General features: G+C 39.9%; 1 protein-coding gene across 1 annotated transcript; it reads left to right on the top strand.

Moving 5' to 3' along the window:
- Positions 1-152: 152 nt before the first annotated feature.
- ttc1 (tetratricopeptide repeat domain 1) lies at positions 153-25820 on the top strand. The gene is made up of 8 exons (XM_079247596.1): positions 153-180; positions 541-906; positions 985-1045; positions 1166-1278; positions 5932-5968; positions 6044-6192; positions 25432-25486; positions 25568-25820. Exons 2-8 carry the CDS (start codon positions 550-552, stop codon positions 25699-25701), a joined length of 906 nt encoding a protein of 301 aa, XP_079103722.1. The 5' UTR covers positions 153-180; positions 541-549; the 3' UTR covers positions 25702-25820.
- The last annotated feature ends 959 nt before the right edge of the window (positions 25821-26779 follow it).

The following is a 26779-nucleotide window of genomic DNA, read 5'->3' as shown; positions in this document are numbered from 1 at the left end:
GTATTCATGTCACGGTTTTTATGACGTTACCACCTGATTCCGAGCAGAAATTGATCCGACTGTGAGCTGATCTCCTCCAGCAGGGGTCAGTAACCACCCACATTTAAGACTCATGAAGAAGAACGCGGACCCGGAAGTTACGTCAGGGAGCGTTTTGAGCAGACCTACCGGTGTTTACAGGTGAGGCAGAAAATCAGCTGTTTTTATCCTGATTACCTGTTCAGGTCGCCTCTGGCTTCACTCTGATGTCATGGCGGTAAGCTGTGACGTATAAGGTGGTAGATGTGACGTTTACGGTCCGCAGCCGTGTGTTAGTTTGGCAGTTAGCTATTAGCATGTAGCCCTGCTGGAGCAGTTCCGGGTCAGTTCGGTTCTGATCCAGATCTCCTGACGGGGGCCAGAACCGGGTCAGAATTGCGAGGTTCTGGCAGAATAAAGCAGCCTCTGAAGCTGCTTCAGGTCCATAAAAACACTTTCAAATAAAGTTTATTTCTACAGCACTTTTCACAGAAACCAGGTTCAGGTTGGTTTGTGTTGCAGAGCTCCAGGATGAGCAGCAGAACAGCTGGACAAGCCCAAAGAAAGGAGGAGCAGGACCAGGAGGAGCACTTCTACGACTGCCATGAAACCCTGGGGCCTCCTGGCCTCAGGGAGGAGCAGAAGGAGGAGGAGGAGGAGGAGGAAGAGGAGGCAAAACCCAGACAGAACCCTGAAGGTTCAGAGGATGTTCAGACAGACAGACTGATGGACAGAAGAGACACAGAGAGCGAGACAGGGGAAAGGGGACAAGAGGAAGAGGAGGATGAGGAGGAAGAGGAGATTAAACGGGACACCTGCAGAGAGGTAGAGTTTGATGACGACTACCTGAGGGAGGTGGAGAAGGAGCTGACGTTGGAGGAGCGGGAGGTAACACGTGAGGCCTTTGAGTGTCTGACAGACTGCTGGAAATCAGTTTTCTTATGTCAACCTGTGTTTCTGTTTCAGAGTCGACGGCAGCAGAGTTTAACTCTGAAGGAAGCAGGAAACACACAGTTTAAAGCTGGAGGTGAGATTACCCACTTAACCTAGCATACCCAATAGAAACTAGCATAAACTGCTTTAACCCAGTATATACCCATGTACCTAGCATGTAAACCAGTCAGTAACCAGCATGTTTGTTTTGCAGACTGGTCTGAGGCGGAGCTCAGCTACACGGAGGCGTTAGCTTTGTGTCCTATGTGTTTCAGCAGAGAGAGAGCAGTGTTGTTCTCCAATAGAGCTGCTGCAAGACTGCACCAGGTAACATCATACTAATCTGATGCGAATATGATGTAAACATGGTGCTAACATCATGCTAATATGTTAATATGGTGCAAAAATCACGCTAATATGGTGCTAATATGTAAACATGATGCTAATATGTAATCAAATCAAATCAAAGATACTTTATTCATCCCCGAGGGGAAATTCAAAGTTCCAGCCAGCTCGTCCAAGGTTTGACATACAAACATGTAACATTACTGACAAAAGAATAATACAGAACCAAGCTGAAGCTCAGGCCGTGCAGCCAGTTTACCGGCGCCGCCTTATAACAGAAAAGAACAGAGATACATTACAATCATAGGGGGGTTCGAGGGAAAAAAGGTCATGTAACTCTGGGCCGCACCACAAGATGACGCAGTCTGGAGATACAGAGAAAAAAACCTCATACACTGAAGCACAAACTCAAACAAGACGCACAAAGTCCAGGAAGGTGGTGAGTCATGTGGGAGGGGACTGGGGCCAGATGAGGAGGGGGACAGAGCGTCTATGAACATGTCTTCTTCCGTTCTCAGGGGGGGTTGCACCGGTCCAAGGCTGTTGGGACGCCGAATTCAGATATGATTGTTCTTTGGGTTCCAGGCGAGGAAAACAATTTGCCCTTGACCTTGAGTCCATAGCAGGTCTCAGGCTGGCAGCTCCAAACAGCCAAATGGGGGAGTCAATTTCCACTGATTCTAGCAGACATCTTCTCCATGTTGTTGTCGATTCTGCGGACCAGCTCTGGGACCGCGGCCAAATGACCAGTATGGACCAGACTGGCATCCTGCTTACAGTCGAGTCCGGTCAACGCAAGAGTCTATGCACTGCTAGCCCGGCACATACCGTTACAGAATTCTGGGAGCCTGCCAGTTGTTGTCAGACTCTCACAGGTCTTGAGGTAGATCAGAAGTCCACCAGCGCCAATCAGCAGAATCCCAATCACTAATAATCCAAAGATGTAAACATCCTCCACGTCCTCAGAGGACAGAACCGCCAGACACAACGGTCTCCACCTGGCCCATGAGTCCTGAACGTATCCAGCCGGAAGCGTCCCCTCAGGACATGCGGGCTCCCCTCTGCCCGATCTTCGGGTTGAGAAAATTTGATCAATAGCGTTGAGAGACCGGCTGATCAAATCCATGATGTAAATTTGAGTAAAGAGATGTAAAAAGAGGCTCTGAGTCAGACAGGACAAAGTTGCAGGCCAGAGTGGGAGGGAGGGGAGGAAACAGGAGCAAAGAGAAAAGCATCTGCCTTCGCTGAGAGCAGGAGTGGAAATAATGCTAATACATTGCTAATATGTAAACATGATGCTAATACGTAAACATGCTGGTAAAATCATGCTAATATGTTGCCAATATGTAAACATGGTGCTAACATCATGCTAATGCATTACTAATATGTAAACATGGTGCTAACATCATGCTAATATGTTGCTAATATGTAAACTTGGTGCTAATATGTAAACCAATATGTAAAAATGAAGCTTATATGTAAACATGGTGCTAACATGTTGCTAATATGTAAACATGGTGCTAACATCCTGCTAATATGTTGCTAATATGTAAACTTGGTGCTAATATGTAAACCAATATGTAAAAATGAAGCTTATATGTAAACATGATGCTAACATGTTGCTAATATGTAAACATGGTGCTAACATCCTGCTAATATGTTGCTAATATGTAAACATGGTGCTAACATCATGCTAATATGTTGCTAATATGTAAACATGGTACTAATATGTAAACATGGTACTAATTTGTAAACATGACTAATATCTAGCTAATATGCTTACATCATGCTAATACGTTGCTTATATATTATATAATACATATTCCATTCTAGAGTGCACCGTGGAGTTGAAAAGAAAGAGGTTGCAGAGCAGGAGTCAGACAGAGGAGAAAGAGATGGAGATTTAAACCATTTCTCCCGACCGTCGTCATGGGTAATGTGAGATCGCTAGCTAACAAAACGGACGAGCTCGAGATGCTAACAAGGTCTCAGAAAGAATACAGAGAGTGCAGTATTATGTGCTTCACCGAGACATGGCTGCATGAACACATCCCTGACTGTAATGTGTCTGTACCGGGCTTTAAAACGGTCCGTGCAGACCGCAGTAGACAACACAGCGGAAAGCTAAAGGGTGGTGGAATTGCAGTGCTGGTTAACCAGCGTTGGTTTCATCCTGGACATGTTACTGTCAAGGAGAAGATATGCACAAGGGACATGGAACTGTTAGCTGTGAGCTTCCGTCCATATTATTTACCCAGAGAGTTTACCTGTGTTATTCTGGTAGCGGTTTATATAATACCTGGTACCGCACCAGACACAGCCTGTGACGTCATCAGCTCCGTCGTTGCTCGGCTACAAACACAGCATCCAAACTCATTCATGGCGATCTCCGGAGACTTCAACAACGTCTCCCTCTCTGCAACTCTACCAACATTCCAGCAGTTTGTCAGCTGCTCCACCAGAGAAAATAAGATGTTGGACTTATTTTATACAAATATGAATAATGGATCCAGTTGTTCTGCCCCGCCTCCTTTAGGAAGATCTGACCATAATCTGGTTCTTCTCACCTCCACCTACAAGCCCATCGTTCAGCAGCAACCAGTCATCACAAAGACTATCAAAATCTGGTCTGCTGAAGCTGAAGATGCTCTTAGAGGAGGCTTTGAGGCTACAGACTGGAACGTCCTCTGTGAACCTCATGGAGACGACATCAACGCCATGACTGAGTGTGTGACAGATTACATAAACTTCTATGTGGACAGCATCGTCCCAACAAGAACAGTGAGGTGCTTCCCCAATAACAAACCCTGGATCACCAGAGACCTGAAAAAGCTGCTGAACATCAAAAAGAAAGCCTTCAGGGATGGAGACAGGGAAGCTGAGATGGTTTAACGTCTGCACCAAGATGTTGCATATCTTCTATAAGTCTGTTGTGGAGAGTGCAGTCAGCTTTGCAGCATCTGCTGGGGTAGTAGCATCAGAACCAGAGACTTGAAGAGAATCAACAAACTGATCCAGAAAGCTGCTTCTGTGCTTGGAGTAACTCTGGAGCCGCTGGAGCTGATTGTCCAAAGAAGAATGCTGCACAAGCTGATGAAGATGATGGAGGATTCTTCACACCCTCTCCACAACACAGTGATGAAACAACAAAGTGTGTTCAGTGAGAGGCTTCTTCAGGTCCCATGTAAGACTGAAAGATACAGAAGATCATTCCTGCCAGCAGCCATCAGCCTCCGGAACAAGACCTCCTCTAGTTATTATTATTATATACTATAATATTTCCCTTTGGGGATTAATAAAGTATTTTTCATTTCATTTCATCTGTAAACATAATGCTAACATCATGCTAATATGTTGCTTGGCAATACTGTCACACGTTTCCACATGGAAGATGAGGAGCAGGAAGAGGAAGAGCATTATGGGATGTTCCTCAGCAGTCTGAGCCAAGCAGCATCACTAAGAGACGAATAGATCCCTGAACTATAAGATGTGTCACAGAGGAAGGTCTTAAGCTGGAATTTAAAGGCAGAGAGGGAGTCAGACTGGGATCTGAATCTGGACTGGGATCAGGTTCAATCAGAGGGGAGCCTGATGGCTGAAGACCGTTCTCTTAGAGACTCTAGAACCACAGTAGACCTGCAGCCTGAGAGCCAAGTTTTCAGTTAGGAATATATGGAACTATTAGGTGTCTGATGTACAGTGGAGCTCCTGCTTTATCTGAGGCCTGAGAAGATCAGCTGATCTGCCTCCAGCAGGTCTGTCTGAGCTATGATGAGCTTATATTATGCTAATATAATCACAATATGCTAATATTTTATCAGCATCATGGCAATATGATTGTAATACGCTTTTTATGCTACATTTTATTAATTTAGTCCATTTTGTGTGAATAGACTCCTTCCATTCCCACTTTGCCTGCTGCTTGTTCATTTGTCCATCTGAGCCTCTTTCTCCATTTCCTGCTGAATCTAAATCGTGGATCTGGTCAGCAGGGCTCTCAATGCAACTGATGGAGACATGATAAAGGTCATGTGTCTGTCGCTTCTTTCTGTGGAGGATTTTTACACAATTGGATTTATGATAACTGGTTTCTGCTGGTTGGCGTGTGCGGTTTCCTGGTGTGTCGCTAAGTCTGGAAGATCTGTGGTGGACGATGCCAAGCAACTAGCACTCGAACTCATGCGGTTCGAGTGCTAGAGCTGGCCCAAAACCAGTCTGGCCCGAACTGGCAGACTGGTTTTGGTTCTGGAGCTCAGTCTGTAGGTGGGAAACATCGTGGAGAACCGGTTTGGTGGAAACTGACCCGATCCAGCTGTTTGGAGTCCGACTGAAACCACTAAGGACTCAAAGCTGAGCCAAAGGACGCTTAGCCTGACCCGAAACAAAGCTGTTATCTGGATCTGGATCCCTGGACTGGCCTCAGCAGGCTGGTTATCATCCCCCTTGCGCGAACTGCCAGGATGCTGGCTCAATGACAAATAAAGCTGATTCTAATACTAGTTTACGGTGAGCTGAAAGTGACCAGGTTAAACGTTACATTAGAATGTTTCTGAGAGAAATACGAAAGGTGTCTGAAAACAGAGTTCTGGTGCTAATCATTAGCTTTAGCATAATGCTAACAATGTGTTCCTGCAGGAGCTGAAGGATCAGGCCATCACTGACTGCAGCAGAGGTGAGGAATGTCATCATGTCACTGCTTCATCATGTCAGTCACTAAAGTAATCAAAGGTCTTTATGGTTGCCATAGCGATAGATCTGGATCCAACTTATCTGCGGGCGTTACTGAGGAGGGCGGAGCTTTATGAACAGACTGAGAAGTTGGATGAAGCTCTGGAGGACTACAAGAAGGTTCTGCAACGAGACCCAAACCACATCAGTGCCAGGCAGGCCTGTATGGTGAGTTCACTGACTGCTGGGACAAAATATTACCAGCATAATTTGGCATCATTGGTGGTTGTGTCCTTTTGATTGACAGGTACTCAGTATCCTGCTCCAAAAAGGCAGAGTGTAGCACAACTTTTTTTTTAACCCAGCTAACAGTGTGACTTAACTTTGACCTGCCTACCTCCAGCTGGTTAGCTCTGGGTTAGCGCTTAGCTGCAGGCGGGTCAGAGTATGACCCCCATGATCAACCTGCAGATGATGTCACACTGGCTGGACCCATCTTTTATATACAGTCTATGGTTGTGTCCTGTAAGGCTATCAACTTTGGAATAAAAGCACATTCTATTCTGTATACTGTCAGTATAGCTGTATACTGTAGGTGTATGTATAGGTGTATACTTTACGTATAGGTGTATATGTATAGGTGTATACCCTAGATGTAGGCATATTCTGTAGGCATAGGTGTATGTATAGGTGTATACTGTAGGTATAGGTGTATATGTATAGGTGTATACCCTAGATGTAGGTAGATACTGTAGGTATAGGTGTATAACTTAGATGTAGGTAGATACTGTCGGTATAGGTGTATAACTTAGATGTAGGTAGATACTGTCGGTATAGGTGTATAACTTAGATGTAGGTAGATGCTGTCGGTATAGGTGTATATCCTAGATGTAGGTAGATGCTGTCGGTATAGGTGTATAACTTAGATGTAGGTAGATACTGTCGGTATAGGTGTATAACTTAGATGTAGGTAGATACTGTCGGTATAGGTGTATAACTTAGATGTAGGTAGATGCTGTCGGTATAGGTGTATAACTTAGATGTAGGTAGATACTGTCGGTATAGGTGTATAACTTAGATGTAGGTAGATACTGTCGGTATAGGTGTATAACTTAGATGTAGGTAGATGCTGTCGGTATAGGTGTATAACTTAGATGTAGGTAGATGCTGTCGGTATAGGTGTATAACTTAGATGTAGGTAGATACTGTCGGTATAGGTGTATAACTTAGATGTAGGTAGATGCTGTCGGTATAGGTGTATAACTTAGATGTAGGTAGATGCTGTCGGTATAGGTGTATAACTTAGATGTAGGTAGATACTGTCGGTATAGGTGTATAACTTAGATGTAGGTAGATGCTGTCGGTATAGGTGTATAACTTAGATGTAGGTAGATGCTGTCGGTATAGGTGTATAACTTAGATGTAGGTAGATGCTGTCGGTATAGGTGTATAACTTAGATGTAGGTAGATACTGTAGGTATAGGTGTATAACTTAGATGTAGGTAGATGCTGTTGGTATAGGTGTATAACTTAGATGTAGGTAGATACTGTCGGTATAGGTGTATAACTTAGATGTAGGTAAATGCTGTTGGTATAGGTGTATAACTTAGATGTAGGTAGATGCTGTCGGTATAGGTGTATAACTTAGATGTAGGTAGATGCTGTCGGTATAGGTGTATAACTTAGATGTAGGTAGATGCTGTCGGTATAGGTGTATAACTTAGATGTAGGTAGATGCTGTCGGTATAGGTGTATAACTTAGATGTAGGTAGATACTGTCGGTATAGGTGTATATCCTAGATGTAGGTAGATGCTGTCGGTATAGGTGTATATCCTAGATGTAGGTAGATACTGTCGGTATAGGTGTATAACTTAGATGTAGGTAGATGCTGTCGGTATAGGTGTATATCCTAGATGTAGGTAGATACTGTCGGTATAGGTGTATAACTTAGATGTAGGTAGATGCTGTCGGTATAGGTGTATATCCTAGATGTAGGTAGATACTGTCGGTATAGGTGTATAACTTAGATGTAGGTAGATACTGTCGGTATAGGTGTATAACTTAGATGTAGGTAGATACTGTCGGTATAGGTGTATAACTTAGATGTAGGTAGATACTGTCGGTATAGGTGTATAACTTAGATGTAGGTAGATACTGTAGGTATAGGTGTATAACTTAGATGTAGGTAGATACTGTCGGTATAGGTGTATAACTTAGATGTAGGTAGATGCTGTTGGTATAGGTGTATAACTTAGATGTAGGTAGATACTGTCGGTATAGGTGTATATCCTAGATGTAGGTAGATACTGTCGGTATAGGTGTATAACTTAGATGTAGGTAGATACTGTCGGTATAGGTGTATAACTTAGATGTAGGTAGATACTGTCGGTATAGGTGTATAACTTAGATGTAGGTAGATACTGTCGGTATAGGTGTATATCCTAGATGTAGGTAGATACTGTCGGTATAGGTGTATAACTTAGATGTAGGTAGATGCTGTCGGTATAGGTGTATAACTTAGATGTAGGTAGATGCTGTCGGTATAGGTGTATAACTTAGATGTAGGTAGATACTGTCGGTATAGGTGTATAACTTAGATGTAGGTAGATACTGTCGGTATAGGTGTATAACTTAGATGTAGGTAGATACTGTAGGTATAGGTGTATAACTTAGATGTAGGTAGATACTGTAGGTATAGGTGTATAACTTAGATGTAGGTAGATACTGTCGGTATAGGTGTATAACTTAGATGTAGGTAGATGCTGTCGGTATAGGTGTATATCCTAGATGTAGGTAGATACTGTCGGTATAGGTATATAACTTAGATGTAGGTAGATGCTGTCGGTATAGGTGTATAACTTAGATGTAGGTAGATGCTGTCGGTATAGGTGTATAACTTAGATGTAGGTAGATACTGTCGGTACTGGTGTATAACTTAGATGTAAGTAGATACTGTAGGTATAGGTGTATAACTTAGATGTAGGTAGATGCTGTCGGTATAGGTGTATAACTTAGATGTAGGTAGATGCTGTCGGTATAGGTGTATAACTTAGATGTAGGTAGATACTGTCGGTACTGGTGTATAACTTAGATGTAAGTAGATACTGTAGGTATAGGTGTATAACTTAGATGTAGGTAGATACTGTCGGTATAGGTGTATAACTTAGATGTAGGTAGATGCTGTCGGTATAGGTGTATAACTTAGATGTAGGTAGATGCTGTCGGTATAGGTGTATAACTTAGATGTAGGTAGATACTGTCGGTATAGGTGTATAACTTAGATGTAGGTAGATGCTGTCGGTATAGGTGTATAACTTAGATGTAGGTAGATGCTGTCGGTATAGGTGTATAACTTAGATGTAGGTAGATACTGTCGGTATAGGTGTATAACTTAGATGTAGGTAGATACTGTCGGTATAGGTGTATAACTTAGATGTAGGTAGATGCTGTCGGTATAGGTGTATAACTTAGATGTAGGTAGATGCTGTAGGTATAGGTGTATAACTTAGATGTAGGTAGATACTGTCGGTATAGGTGTATAACTTAGATGTAGGTAGATGCTGTCGGTATAGGTGTATAACTTAGATGTAGGTAGATGCTGTCGGTATAGGTGTATAACTTAGATGTAGGTAGATGCTGTCGGTATAGGTGTATAACTTAGATGTAGGTAGAGACTGTCGGTATAGGTGTATAACTTAGATGTAGGTAGATGCTGTCGGTATAGGTGTATAACTTAGATGTAGGTAGATACTGTCGGTATAGGTGTATAACTTAGATGTAGGTAGATACTGTCGGTATAGGTGTATAACTTAGATGTAGGTAGATGCTGTCGGTATAGGTGTATAACTTAGATGTAGGTAGATACTGTCGGTATAGGTGTATAACTTAGATGTAGGTAGATACTGTCGGTATAGGTGTATAACTTAGATGTAGGTAGATGCTGTCGGTATAGGTGTATAACTTAGATGTAGGTAGATGCTGTCGGTATAGGTGTATAACTTAGATGTAGGTAGATACTGTCGGTATAGGTGTATAACTTAGATGTAGGTAGATACTGTTGGTATAGGTGTATAACTTAGATGTAGGTAGATGCTGTCGGTATAGGTGTATAACTTAGATGTAGGTAGATACTGTCGGTATAGGTGTATAACTTAGATGTAGGTAGATGCTGTCGGTATAGGTGTATAACTTAGATGTAGGTAGATACTGTCGGTATAGGTGTATAACTTAGATGTAGGTAGATACTGTCGGTATAGGTGTATAACTTAGATGTAGGTAGATACTGTCGGTATAGGTGTATAACTTAGATGTAGGTAGATACTGTCGGTATAGGTGTATAACTTAGATGTAGGTAGATACTGTCGGTATAGGTGTATAACTTAGATGTAGGTAGATGCTGTCGGTACAGGTGTATAACTTAGATATAAGTAGATACTGTAGGTATAGGTGTATAACTTAGATGTAGGTAGATACTGTCGGTATAGGTGTATAACTTAGATGTAGGTAGATACTGTTGGTATAGGTGTATAACTTAGATGTAGGTAGATGCTGTCGGTATAGGTGTATAACTTAGATGTAGGTAGATACTGTCGGTATAGGTGTATAACTTAGATGTAGGTAGATACTGTCGGTATAGGTGTATATCCTAGATGTAGGTAGATACTGTCGGTATAGGTGTATAACTTAGATGTAGGTAGATACTGTAGGTATAGGTGTATAACTTAGATGTAGGTAGATACTGTCGGTATAGGTGTATAACTTAGATGTAGGTAGATACTGTCGGTATAGGTGTATATCCTAGATGTAGGTAGATACTGTCGGTATAGGTGTATAACTTAGATGTAGGTAGATACTGTCGGTATAGGTGTATATCCTAGATGTAGGTAGATACTGTCGGTATAGGTGTATAACTTAGATGTAGGTAGATACTGTCGGTATAGGTGTATAACTTAGATGTAGGTAGATGCTGTCGGTATAGGTGTATAACTTAGATGTAGGTAGATGCTGTCGGTATAGGTGTATAACTTAGATGTAGGTAGATGCTGTCGGTATAGGTGTATAACTTAGATGTAGGTAGATACTGTCGGTATAGGTGTATAACTTAGATGTAGGTAGATACTGTAGGTATAGGTGTATAACTTAGATGTAGGTAGATACTGTAGGTATAGGTGTATAACTTAGATGTAGGTAGATACTGTCGGTATAGGTGTATAACTTAGATGTAGGTAGATGCTGTCGGTATAGGTGTATAACTTAGATGTAGGTAGATGCTGTCGGTATAGGTGTATAACTTAGATGTAGGTAGATACTGTCGGTATAGGTGTATAACTTAGATGTAGGTAGATACTGTCGGTATAGGTGTATAACTTGATGTAGGTAGATGCTGTCGGTATAGGTGTATATCCTAGATGTAGGTAGATACTGTCGGTATAGGTGTATAACTTAGATGTAGGTAGATACTGTAGGTATAGGTGTATAACTTAGATGTAGGTAGATACTGTAGGTATAGGTGTATAACTTAGATGTAGGTAGATACTGTCGGTATAGGTGTATAACTTAGATGTAGGTAGATACTGTAGGTATAGGTGTATAACTTAGATGTAGGTAGATACTGTCGGTATAGGTGTATAACTTAGATGTAGGTAGATACTGTCGGTATAGGTGTATAACTTAGATGTAGGTAGATACTGTAGGTATAGGTGTATAACTTAGATGTAGGTAGATACTGTTGGTATAGGTGTATAACTTAGATGTAGGTAGATACTGTCGGTATAGGTGTATAACTTAGATGTAGGTAGATACTGTCGGTATAGGTGTATAACTTAGATGTAGGTAGATACTGTCGGTATAGGTGTATAACTTAGATGTAGGTAGATACTGTCGGTATAGGTGTATAACTTAGATGTAGGTAGATACTGTCGGTACAGGTGTATATCCTAGATGTAGGTAGATACTGTCGGTATAGGTGTATAACTTAGATGTAGGTAGATACTGTCGGTATAGGTGTATAACTTAGATGTAGGTAGATACTGTCGGTATAGGTGTATAACTTAGATGTAGGTAGATGCTGTCGGTATAGGTGTATAACTTAGATGTAGGTAGATGTTGTCGGTATAGGTGTATAACTTAGATGTAGGTAGATACTGTCGGTATAGGTGTATAACTTAGATGTAGGTAGATGCTGTCGGTATAGGTGTATAACTTAGATGTAGGTAGATACTGTCGGTATAGGTGTATAACTTAGATGTAGGTAGATGCTGTCGGTATAGGTGTATAACTTAGATGTAGGTAGATACTGTCGGTACAGGTGTATAACTTAGATGTAGGTAGATACTGTTGGTATAGGTGTATAACTTAGATGTAGGTAGATGCTGTCGGTATAGGTGTATAACTTAGATGTAGGTAGATACTGTCGGTATAGGTGTATAACTTAGATGTAGGTAGATACTGTCGGTATAGGTGTATAACTTAGATGTAGGTAGATGCTGTCGGTATAGGTGTATAACTTAGATGTAGGTAGATGCTGTCGGTATAGGTGTATAACTTAGATGTAGGTAGATGCTGTCGGTATAGGTGTATAACTTAGATGTAGGTAGATACTGTCGGTATAGGTGTATAACTTAGATGTAGGTAGATACTGTCGGTATAGGTGTATAACTTAGATGTAGGTAGATACTGTCGGTATAGGTGTATAACTTAGATGTAGGTAGATACTGTCGGTATAGGTGTATATCCTAGATGTAGGTAGATGCTGTCGGTATAGGTGTATATCCTAGATGTAGGTAGATACTGTCGGTATAGGTGTATAACTTAGATGTAGGTAGATGCTGTCGGTATAGGTGTATATCCTAGATGTAGGTAGATACTGTCGGTATAGGTGTATAACTTAGATGTAGGTAGATACTGTCGGTATAGGTGTATAACTTAGATGTAGGTAGATACTGTCGGTATAGGTGTATAACTTAGATGTAGGTAGATACTGTCGGTATAGGTGTATAACTTAGATGTAGGTAGATACTGTCGGTATAGGTGTATAACTTAGATGTAGGTAGATACTGTCGGTATAGGTGTATAACTTAGATGTAGGTAGATACTGTCGGTATAGGTGTATAACTTAGATGTAGGTAGATACTGTCGGTATAGGTGTATAACTTAGATGTAGGTAGATACTGTCGGTATAGGTGTATAACTTAGATGTAGGTAGATGCTGTCGGTATAGGTGTATAACTTAGATGTAGGTAGATGCTGTCGGTATAGGTGTATAACTTAGATGTAGGTAGATACTGTCGGTATAGGTGTATAACTTAGATGTAGGTAGATACTGTCGGTATAGGTGTATAACTTAGATGTAGGTAGATACTGTCGGTATAGGTGTATAACTTAGATGTAGGTAGATACTGTCGGTATAGGTGTATAACTTAGATGTAGGTAGATACTGTAGGTATAGGTGTATAACTGAGATGTAGGTAGATACTGTAGGTATAGGTGTATAACTTAGATGTAGGTAGATACTGTCGGTATAGGTGTATAACTTAGATGTAGGTAGATGCTGTCGGTATAGGTGTATAACTTAGATGTAGGTAGATGCTGTCGGTATAGGTGTATAACTTAGATGTAGGTAGATGCTGTCGGTATAGGTGTATAACTTAGATGTAGGTAGATGCTGTCGGTATAGGTGTATAACTTAGATGTAGGTAGATGCTGTCGGTATAGGTGTATAACTTAGATGTAGGTAGATACTGTAGGTATAGGTGTATAACTTAGATGTAGGTAGATACTGTAGGTATAGGTGTATAACTTAGATGTAGGTAGATACTGTAGGTATAGGTGTATAACTTAGATGTAGGTAGATACTGTAGGTATAGGTGTATAACTTAGATGTAGGTAGATACTGTAGGTATAGGTGTATAACTTAGATGTAGGTAGATACTGTAGGTATAGGTGTATAACTGAGATGTAGGTAGATACTGTAGGTATAGGTGTATAACTTAGATGTAGGTAGATACTGTAGGTATAGGTGTATAACTGAGATGTAGGTAGATACTGTAGGTATAGGTGTATAACTTAGATGTAGGTAGATACTGTCGGTATAGGTGTATAACTTAGATGTAGGTAGATGCTGTCGGTATAGGTGTATATCCTAGATGTAGGTAGATGCTGTCGGTATAGGTGTATAACTTAGATGTAGGTAGATACTGTCGGTATAGGTGTATAACTTAGATGTAGGTAGATACTGTAGGTATAGGTGTATAACTTAGATGTAGGTAGATACTGTAGGTATAGGTGTATAACTTAGATGTAGGTAGATACTGTAGGTATAGGTGTATAACTTAGATGTAGGTAGATACTGTCGGTATAGGTGTATAACTTAGATGTAGGTAGATACTGTAGGTATAGGTGTATAACTTAGATGTAGGTAGATACTGTAGATATAGGTGTATAACTTAGATGTAGGTAGATGCTGTCGGTATAGGTGTATATCCTAGATGTAGGTAGATGCTGTCGGTATAGGTGTATAACTTAGATGTAGGTAGATGCTGTCGGTATAGGTGTATATCCTAGATGTAGGTAGATACTGTCGGTATAGGTGTATAACTTAGATGTAGGTAGATGCTGTCGGTATAGGTGTATAACTTAGATGTAGGTAGATACTGTCGGTATAGGTGTATAACTTAGATGTAGGTAGATACTGTCGGTATAGGTGTATAACTTAGATGTAGGTAGATGCTGTCGGTATAGGTGTATAACTTAGATGTAGGTAGATGCTGTCGGTATAGGTGTATAACTTAGATGTAGGTAGATACTGTCGGTATAGGTGTATAACTTAGATGTAGGTAGATACTGTTGGTATAGGTGTATAACTTAGATGTAGGTAGATGCTGTCGGTATAGGTGTATAACTTAGATGTAGGTAGATACTGTCGGTATAGGTGTATAACTTAGATGTAGGTAGATGCTGTCGGTATAGGTGTATAACTTAGATGTAGGTAGATACTGTCGGTATAGGTGTATAACTTAGATGTAGGTAGATACTGTCGGTATAGGTGTATAACTTAGATGTAGGTAGATACTGTCGGTATAGGTGTATAACTTAGATGTAGGTAGATACTGTCGGTATAGGTGTATAACTTAGATGTAGGTAGATACTGTCGGTATAGGTGTATAACTTAGATGTAGGTAGATGCTGTCGGTACAGGTGTATAACTTAGATGTAAGTAGATACTGTAGGTATAGGTGTATAACTTAGATGTAGGTAGATACTGTCGGTATAGGTGTATAACTTAGATGTAGGTAGATACTGTTGGTATAGGTGTATAACTTAGATGTAGGTAGATGCTGTCGGTATAGGTGTATAACTTAGATGTAGGTAGATACTGTCGGTATAGGTGTATAACTTAGATGTAGGTAGATGCTGTCGGTATAGGTGTATAACTTAGATGTAGGTAGATACTGTAGGTATAGGTGTATAACTTAGATGTAGGTAGATACTGTCGGTATAGGTGTATAACTTAGATGTAGGTAGATGCTGTCGGTATAGGTGTATAACTTAGATGTAGGTAGATACTGTCGGTATAGGTGTATAACTTAGATGTAGGTAGATGCTGTCGGTATAGGTGTATAACTTAGATGTAGGTAGATGCTGTCGGTATAGGTGTATAACTTAGATGTAGGTAGATGCTGTCGGTATAGGTGTATAACTTAGATGTAGGTAGATACTGTCGGTATAGGTGTATAACTTAGATGTAGGTAGATGCTGTCGGTATAGGTGTATAACTTAGATGTAGGTAGATGCTGTCGGTATAGGTGTATAACTTAGATGTAGGTAGATGCTGTCGGTATAGGTGTATAACTTAGATGTAGGTAGATACTATCGGTATAGGTGTATAACTTAGATGTAGGTAGATGCTGTCGGTATAGGTGTATATCCTAGATGTAGGTAGATGCTGTCGGTATAGGTGTATAACTTAGATGTAGGTAGATACTGTCGGTATAGGTGTATAACTTAGATGTAGGTAGATACTGTCGGTATAGGTGTATATCCTAGATGTAGGTAGATACTGTCGGTATAGGTGTATAACTTAGATGTAGGTAGATACTGTAGGTATAGGTGTATAACTTAGATGTAGGTAGATACTGTCGGTATAGGTGTATAACTTAGATGTAGGTAGATACTGTCGGTATAGGTGTATAACTTAGATGTAGGTAGATGCTGTCGGTATAGGTGTATAACTTAGATGTAGGTAGATGCTGTCGGTATAGGTGTATAACTTAGATGTAGGTAGATGCTGTCGGTATAGGTGTATAACTTAGATGTAGGTAGATACTGTCGGTATAGGTGTATAACTTAGATGTAGGTAGATACTGTAGGTATAGGTGTATAACTTAGATGTAGGTAGATACTGTAGGTATAGGTGTATAACTTAGATGTAGGTAGATACTGTCGGTATAGGTGTATAACTTAGATGTAGGTAGATGCTGTCGGTATAGGTGTATAACTTAGATGTAGGTAGATGCTGTCGGTATAGGTGTATAACTTAGATGTAGGTAGATACTGTCGGTATAGGTGTATAACTTAGATGTAGGTAGATACTGTCGGTATAGGTGTATAACTTGATGTAAGTAGATGCTGTCGGTATAGGTGTATATCCTAGATGTAGGTAGATACTGTCGGTATAGGTGTATAACTTAGATGTAGGTAGATACTGTAGGTATAGGTGTATAACTTAGATGTAGGTAGATACTGTAGGTATAGGTGTATAACTTAGATGTAGGTAGATACTGTCGGTATAGGTGTATAACTTAGATGTAGGTAGATACTGTAGGTATAGGTGTATAACTTAGATGTAGGTAGATACTGTCGGTATAGGTGTATAACTTAGATGTAGGTAGATACTGTCGGTATAGGTGTATAACTTAGATGTAGGTAGATACTGTAGGTATAGGTGTATAACTTAGATGTAGGTAGATACTGTTGGTATAGGTGTATAACTTAGATGTAGGTAGATACTGTCGGTATAGGTGTATAACTTAGATGTAGGTAGATACTGTCGGTATAGGTGTATAACTTAGATGTAGGTAGATACTGTCGGTATAGGTGTATAACTTAGATGTAGGTAGATACTGTCGGTATAGGTGTATAACTTAGATGTAGGTAGATACTGTCGGTACAGGTGTATATCCTAGATGTAGGTAGATACTGTCGGTATAGGTGTATAACTTAGATGTAGGTAGATACTGTCGGTATAGGTGTATAACTTAGATGTAGGTAGATACTGTCGGTATAGGTGTATAACTTAGATGTAGGTAGATGCTGTCGGTATAGGTGTATAACTTAGATGTAGGTAGATGTTGTCGGTATAGGTGTATAACTTAGATGTAGGTAGATACTGTCGGTATAGGTGTATAACTTAGATGTAGGTAGATGCTGTCGGTATAGGTGTATAACTTAGATGTAGGTAGATACTGTCGGTATAGGTGTATAACTTAGATGTAGGTAGATGCTGTCGGTATAGGTGTATAACTTAGATGTAGGTAGATACTGTCGGTATAGGTGTATAACTTAGATGTAGGTAGATACTGTCGGTACAGGTGTATAACTTAGATGTAGGTAGATACTGTTGGTATAGGTGTATAACTTAGATGTAGGTAGATGCTGTCGGTATAGGTGTATAACTTAGATGTAGGTAGATACTGTCGGTATAGGTGTATAACTTAGATGTAGGTAGATGCTGTCGGTATAGGTGTATAACTTAGATGTAGGTAGATGCTGTCGGTATAGGTGTATAACTTAGATGTAGGTAGATGCTGTCGGTATAGGTGTATATCCTAGATGTAGGTAGATACTGTCGGTATAGGTGTATAACTTAGATGTAGGTAGATACTGTCGGTATAGGTGTATAACTTAGATGTAGGTAGATACTGTCGGTATAGGTGTATAACTTAGATGTAGGTAGATACTGTCGGTATAGGTGTATATCCTAGATGTAGGTAGATGCTGTCGGTATAGGTGTATATCCTAGATGTAGGTAGATACTGTCGGTATAGGTGTATAACTTAGATGTAGGTAGATACTGTCGGTATAGGTGTATAACTTAGATGTAGGTAGATACTGTCGGTATAGGTGTATAACTTAGATGTAGGTAGATACTGTCGGTATAGGTGTATAACTTAGATGTAGGTAGATACTGTAGGTATAGGTGTATAACTTAGATGTAGGTAGATACTGTCGGTATAGGTGTATATCCTAGATGTAGGTAGATACTGTCGGTATAGGTGTATATCCTAGATGTAGGTAGATACTGTCGGTATAGGTGTATATCCTAGATGTAGGTAGATACTGTCGGTATAGGTGTATATCCTAGATGTAGGTAGATACTGTCGGTATAGGTGTATAACTTAGATGTAGGTAGATGCTGTCGGTATAGGTGTATAACTTAGATGTAGGTAGATACTGTCGGTATAGGTGTATAACTTAGATGTAGGTAGATACTGTCGGTATAGGTGTATAACTTAGATGTAGGTAGATACTGTAGGTATAGGTGTATAACTTAGATGTAGGTAGATACTGTCGGTATAGGTGTATAACTTAGATGTAGGTAGATGCTGTTGGTATAGGTGTATAACTTAGATGTAGGTAGATACTGTCGGTATAGGTGTATAACTTAGATGTAGGTAGATGCTGTTGGTATAGGTGTATAACTTAGATGTAGGTAGATACTGTCGGTATAGGTGTATAACTTAGATGTAGGTAGATACTGTCGGTATAGGTGTATAACTTAGATGTAGGTAGATACTGTCGGTATAGGTGTATAACTTAGATGTAGGTAGATACTGTCGGTATAGGTGTATAACTTAGATGTAGGTAGATACTGTCGGTATAGGTGTATAACTTAGATGTAGGTAGATGCTGTCGGTATAGGTGTATAACTTAGATGTAGGTAGATGCTGTCGGTATAGGTGTATATCCTAGATGTAGGTAGATACTGTCGGTATAGGTGTATAACTTAGATGTAGGTAGATACTGTAGGTATAGGTGTATAACTTAGATGTAGGTAGATACTGTCGGTATAGGTGTATAACTTAGATGTAGGTAGATACTGTCGGTATAGGTGTATAACTTAGATGTAGGTAGATGCTGTCGGTATAGGTGTATAACTTAGATGTAGGTAGATACTGTCGGTATAGGTGTATATCCTAGATGTAGGTAGATACTGTCGGTATAGGTGTATAACTTAGATGTAGGTAGATACTGTCGGTATAGGTGTATAACTTAGATGTAGGTAGATACTGTAGGTATAGGTGTATAACTTAGATGTAGGTAGATACTGTCGGTATAGGTGTATAACTTAGATGTAGGTAGATACTGTAGGTATAGGTGTATAACTTAGATGTAGGTAGATACTGTCGGTATAGGTGTATAACTTAGATGTAGGTAGATGCTGTAGGTATAGGTGTATAACTTAGATGTAGGTAGATACTGTCGGTATAGGTGTATAACTTAGATGTAGGTAGATACTGTTGGTATAGGTGTATAACTTAGATGTAGGTAGATACTGTCGGTATAGGTGTATAACTTAGATGTAGGTAGATACTGTAGGTATAGGTGTATAACTTAGATGTAGGTAGATACTGTCGGTATAGGTGTATAACTTAGATGTAGGTAGATACTGTAGGTATAGGTGTATAACTTAGATGTAGGTAGATGCTGTAGGTATAGGTGTATAACTTAGATGTAGGTAGATACTGTCGGTATAGGTGTATAACTTAGATGTAGGTAGATGCTGTCGGTATAGGTGTATAACTTAGATGTAGGTAGATACTGTCGGTATAGGTGTATAACTTAGATGTAGGTAGATACTGTCGGTATAGGTGTATAACTTAGATGTAGGTAGATACTGTCGGTATAGGTGTATAACTTAGATGTAGGTAGATACTGTCGGTATAGGTGTATAACTTAGATGTAGGTAGATGCTGTCGGTATAGGTGTATAACTTAGATGTAGGTAGATACTGTCGGTATAGGTGTATAACTTAGATGTAGGTAGATACTGTCGGTATAGGTGTATAACTTAGATGTAGGTAGATGCTGTCGGTATAGGTGTATAACTTAGATGTAGGTAGATACTGTCGGTATAGGTGTATAACTTAGATGTAGGTAGATACTGTAGGTATAGGTGTATAACTTAGATGTAGGTAGATGCTGTCGGTATAGGTGTATAACTTAGATGTAGGTAGATACTGTAGGTATAGGTGTATAACTTAGATGTAAGTAGATACTGTCGGTATAGGTGTATAACTTAGATGTAGGTAGATACTGTCGGTATAGGTGTATAACTTAGATGTAGGTAGATGCTGTCGGTATAGGTGTATACCCTAGATGTAGGTAGATGCTGTCGGTATAGGTGTATAACTTAGATGTAGGTAGATACTGTAGGTATAGGTGTATAACTTAGATGTAGGTAGATACTGTAGGTATAGGTGTATAACTTAGATGTAGGTAGATACTGTCGGTATAGGTGTATAACTTAGATGTAGGTAGATACTGTAGGTATAGGTGTATAACTTAGATGTAGGTAGATACTGTAGGTATAGGTGTATAACTTAGATGTAGGTAGATGCTGTCGGTATAGGTGTATATCCTAGATGTAGGTAGATACTGTCGGTATAGGTGTATAACTTAGATGTAGGTAGATACTGTAGGTATAGGTGTATAACTTAGATGTAGGTAGATGCTGTCGGTATAGGTGTATATCCTAGATGTAGGTAGATACTGTCGGTATAGGTGTATAACTTAGATGTAGGTAGATACTGTAGGTATAGGTGTATAACTTAGATGTAGGTAGATACTGTAGGTATAGGTGTATAACTTAGATGTAGGTAGATACTGTAGGTATAGGTGTATAACTTAGATGTAGGTAGATACTGTAGGTATAGGTGTATAACTTAGATGTAGGTAGATACTGTCGGTATAGGTGTATAACTTAGATGTAGGTAGATACTGTAGGTATAGGTGTATAACTTAGATGTAGGTAGATACTGTCGGTATAGGTGTATAACTTAGATGTAGGTAGATACTGTAGGTATAGGTGTATAACTTAGATGTAGGTAGATACTGTCGGTATAGGTGTATAACTTAGATGTAGGTAGATACTGTAGGTATAGGTGTATAACTTAGATGTAGGTAGATACTGTAGGTATAGGTGTATAACTTAGATGTAGGTAGATGCTGTAGGTATAGGTGTATAACTTAGATGTAGGTAGATACTGTCGGTATAGGTGTATAACTTAGATGTAGGTAGATACTGTCGGTATAGGTGTATAACTTAGATGTAGGTAGATACTGTCGGTATAGGTGTATAACTTAGATGTAGGTAGATACTGTCGGTATAGGTGTATAACTTAGATGTAGGTAGATACTGTTGGTATAGGTGTATAACTTAGATGTAGGTAGATGCTGTCGGTATAGGTGTATATCCTAGATGTAGGTAGATACTGTCGGTATAGGTGTATAACTTAGATGTAGGTAGATACTGTCGGTATAGGTGTATAACTTAGATGTAGGTAGATACTGTCGGTATAGGTGTATAACTTAGATGTAGGTAGATGCTGTCGGTATAGGTGTATAACTTAGATGTAGGTAGATACTGTTGGTATAGGTGTATAACTTAGATGTAGGTAGATGCTGTCGGTATAGGTGTATAACTTAGATGTAGGTAGATGCTGTCGGTATAGGTGTATATCCTAGATGTAGGTAGATACTGCCGGTATAGGTGTATAACTTAGATGTAGGTAGATACTGTCGGTATAGGTGTATAACTTAGATGTAGGTAGATGCTGTCGGTATAGGTGTATACCCTAGATGTAGGTAGATGCTGTCGGTATAGGTGTATAACTTAGATGTAGGTAGATGCTGTCGGTATAGGTGTATAACTTAGATGTAGGTAGATGCTGTCGGTATAGGTGTATAACTTAGATGTAGGTAGATGCTGTCGGTATAGGTGTATAACTTAGATGTAGGTAGATGCTGTCGGTATAGGTGTATAACTTAGATGTAGGTAGATACTGTCGGTATAGGTGTATAACTTAGATGTAGGTAGATGCTGTCGGTATAGGTGTATATCCTAGATGTAGGTAGATGCTGTCGGTATAGGTGTATAACTTAGATGTAGGTAGATACTGTCGGTATAGGTGTATAACTTAGATGTAGGTAGATACTGTCGGTATAGGTGTATAACTTAGATGTAGGTAGATACTGTCGGTATAGGTGTATAACTTAGATGTAGGTAGATACTGTAGGTATAGGTGTATAACTTAGATGTAGGTAGATACTGTCGGTATAGGTGTATAACTTAGATGTAGGTAGATACTGTCGGTATAGGTGTATAACTTAGATGTAGGTAGATACTGTAGGTATAGGTGTATAACTTAGATGTAGGTAGATGCTGTCGGTATAGGTGTATATCCTAGATGTAGGTAGATGCTGTCGGTATAGGTGTATAACTTAGATGTAGGTAGATGCTGTCGGTATAGGTGTATAACTTAGATGTAGGTAGATACTGTAGGTATAGGTGTATAACTTAGATGTAGGTAGATACTGTAGGTATAGGTGTATAACTTAGATGTAGGTAGATACTGTAGGTATAGGTGTATAACTTAGATGTAGGTAGATACTGTAGGTATAGGTGTATAACTTAGATGTAGGTAGATACTGTAGGTATAGGTGTATAACTTAGATGTAGGTAGATGCTGTAGGTATAGGTGTATAACTTAGATGTAGGTAGATACTGTCGGTATAGGTGTATAACTTAGATGTAGGTAGATACTGTCGGTATAGGTGTATAACTTAGATGTAGGTAGATACTGTCGGTATAGGTGTATAACTTAGATGTAGGTAGATGCTGTCGGTATAGGTGTATAACTTAGATGTAGGTAGATACTGTCGGTATAGGTGTATAACTTAGATGTAGGTAGATACTGTCGGTATAGGTGTATAACTTAGATGTAGGTAGATACTGTAGGTATAGGTGTATAACTTAGATGTAGGTAGATACTGTCGGTATAGGTGTATAACTTAGATGTAGGTAGATACTGTCGGTATAGGTGTATAACTTAGATGTAGGTAGATGCTGTCGGTATAGGTGTATAACTTAGATGTAGGTAGATGCTGTCGGTATAGGTGTATAACTTAGATGTAGGTAGATACTGTCGGTATAGGTGTATAACTTAGATGTAGGTAGATGCTGTCGGTATAGGTGTATAACTTAGATGTAGGTAGATGCTGTAGGTATAGGTGTATAACTTAGATGTAGGTAGATACTGTCGGTATAGGTGTATAACTTAGATGTAGGTAGATGCTGTCGGTATAGGTGTATATCCTAGATGTAGGTAGATACTGTCGGTATAGGTGTATAACTTAGATGTAGGTAGATACTGTAGGTATAGGTGTATAACTTAGATGTAGGTAGATACTGTCGGTATAGGTGTATAACTTAGATGTAGGTAGATACTGTCGGTATAGGTGTATAACTTAGATGTAGGTAGATGCTGTCGGTATAGGTGTATATCCTAGATGTAGGTAGATACTGTCGGTATAGGTGTATAACTTAGATGTAGGTAGATACTGTCGGTATAGGTGTATATCCTAGATGTAGGTAGATACTGTCGGTATAGGTGTATAACTTAGATGTAGGTAGATACTGTAGGTATAGGTGTATAACTTAGATGTAGGTAGATACTGTCGGTATAGGTGTATAACTTAGATGTAGGTAGATGCTGTCGGTATAGGTGTATAACTTAGATGTAGGTAGATACTGTCGGTATAGGTGTATAACTTAGATGTAGGTAGATGCTGTCGGTATAGGTGTATAACTTAGATGTAGGTAGATACTGTCGGTATAGGTGTATAACTTAGATGTAGGTAGATACTGTCGGTATAGGTGTATAACTTAGATGTAGGTAGATGCTGTTGGTATAGGTGTATAACTTAGATGTAGGTAGATACTGTCGGTATAGGTGTATAACTTAGATGTAGGTAGATACTGTAGGTATAGGTGTATAACTTAGATGTAGGTAGATACTGTCGGTATAGGTGTATAACTTAGATGTAGGTAGATACTGTCGGTATAGGTGTATAACTTAGATGTAGGTAGATACTGTAGGTATCGGTGTATAACTTAGATGTAGGTAGATACTGTAGGTATAGGTGTATAACTTAGATGTAGGTAGATACTGTCGGTATAGGTGTATAACTTAGATGTAGGTAGATACTGTCGGTATAGGTGTATAACTTAGATGTAGGTAGATACTGTCGGTATAGGTGTATAACTTAGATGTAGGTAGATACTGTCGGTATAGGTGTATAACTTAGATGTAGGTAGATACTGTAGGTATAGGTGTATAACTTAGATGTAGGTAGATGCTGTCGGTATAGGTGTATATCCTAGATGTAGGTAGATACTGTAGGTATAGGTGTATAACTTAGATGTAGGTAGATACTGTCGGTACTGGTGTATAACTTAGATGTAGGTAGATACTGTAGGTATCGGTGTATAACTTAGATGTAGGTAGATACTGTAGGTATAGGTGTATAACTTAGATGTAGGTAGATACTGTAGGTATAGGTGTATAACTTAGATGTAGGTAGATACTGTAGGTATAGGTGTATAACTTAGATGTAGGTAGATACTGTTGGTATAGGTGTATAACTTAGATGTAGGTAGATACTGTAGGTATAGGTGTATAACTTAGATGTAGGTAGATACTGTTGGTATAGGTGTATATCCTAGATGTAGGTAGATACTGTCGGTATAGGTGTATAACTTAGATGTAGGTAGATACTGTAGGTATAGGTGTATAACTTAGATGTAGGTAGATACTGTAGGTATAGGTGTATAACTTAGATGTAGGTAGATACTGTTGGTATACCAACCTGGCTAAAACAGGAGCAACTGAATTCTGCCTGGTTTATCCACTGTACTCATCGCAGTCATAAACCCGGCTAACAGGCCTTAGCCGTGAAGCTTTCCGACATTTCGGTCAGGGATCCTGCCAGCCGCTACTTTGCTTACTTGAAGTACAGGTTGTGGTGTTGTAGCTGCCCAGCTATCGTACATGGGTTTGTGATGTTTTCTCTCGCGTTAACTGTGTTGGTAAAGTTTTATAGTTTTACTTGGCAAGGTGGCGACAGTTGCCTGCTATGCGACTGTTTTAGTTATTCTCTTTGGTTCAAACACCCTCCGAGCCTCAGACCATCGCGCAACACATCCCAGCCAGCCTTGACTTTCTCCTTGCCTGATTAGCTCCGCTTGCAAGTCACATGACCAGCTCTCCAGATGTATTATTGCAATATTGTTAATGCAATTTATCATTCAGCCCTCGTGATGAGTTCACTGACTGCTGGGAAAAAGTATGCTGCTTTCACTTGCAGTGACCTATCCACCTGTCTCCCTCTCACCTGTCTGACTCTCAGAGGCTGCCTCAGCAGATTCAGGAGAGGAACGAGAAGTTGAAGGAGGAGATGATGAGTATGTACTGCACCTGAACACGTCACGCCATTATTTATGACATCACTTGAGACTTACCTGTATGCCTCCACACCTGTCCAGGCAAGCTGAAGGACCTGGGTAACATGGTGCTGAGACCGTTTGGACTGTCCACCAACAACTTCCAAGTGAACCAGGACCCGGCCAGCGGCTCCTACTCCATCAACTTTGTCCAGAACCCCAACAACAACAGATGACATCATCATGACATCACAGCCCCAACTACAGATGACATCAAGAAATCACAGCGTGATTGCTTAGAACACGACCCGTAATAGGAGGTGATGCATTGTGACATCATTCAGCCGATGTGTAAATAACGATAATAAAGCCAATATGAAGCAGCAGGTCCCAGATCAGATTCTCATTTATTGTCATTTATTGATCCTCATACCTGCTGGTTTATAACTGGTTAATCGCTGTGTTAACTGGTTATTCGCTGTGTTAACTGGTTAATCGCTGTGTTAACTGGTTAATCGCTGTGTTAACTGGTTATTCGCTGTGTTAACTGGTTAATCGCTGTGTTAACTGGTTATTCGCTGTGTTAACTGGTTATTCGCTGTGTTAACTGGTTAATCGCTGTGTTAACTGGCTAATCGCTGTGTTAACTGGTTAATCGCTGTGTTAACTGGCTAATAGCTGTGTTAACTGGCTATTCGCTGTGTTAACTGGTTAATCGCTGTGTTAACTGGTTATTCGCTGTGTTAACTGGTTATTCGCTGTGTTAACTGGTTAATCGCTGTGTTAACTGGTTAATCGCTGTGTTAACTGGTTATTCGCTGTGTTAACTGGTTAATCGCTGTGTTAACTGGTTAATCGCTGTGTTAACTGGTTATTCGCTGTGTTAACTGGTTATTCGCTGTGTTAACTGGTTAATCGCTGTGTTAACTGGTTATTCGCTGTGTTAACTGGTTAATCGCTGTGTTAACTGGTTATTCGCTGTGTTAACTGGTTAATCGCTGTGTTAACTGGTTAATCGCTGTGTTAACTGGTTTACCAGTTATCTGGTGGTCACGTCTGGCTGTCTGAGGAGCAACTGGATCAGAAGCCTCAAACCTACATTTCTCCATCAGTACTGCAGTGCTCTGGTTCTGGTACCAGACGTTGTGGTTCTGGTACCAGATGTTGTGGTTCTGATATTGTGGTTCTGGTACCAGATGTTGTGGTTCTAATGTTGTGGTTCTAGTACCAGATGTTGTGGTTCTGATATTGTGGTTCTGGTACCAGATGTTGTGGTTCTAATGTTGTGGTTCTAGTACCAGATGTTGTGGTTCT

Source organism: Telmatherina bonti (assembly GCF_933228915.1).
Source record: "Telmatherina bonti genome assembly, chromosome: 10".
In the NCBI taxonomy this organism is placed as follows: Eukaryota; Metazoa; Chordata; class Actinopteri; order Atheriniformes; family Telmatherinidae; genus Telmatherina; species Telmatherina bonti.
This window is presented reverse-complemented; position numbering and strand designations above follow the sequence as displayed.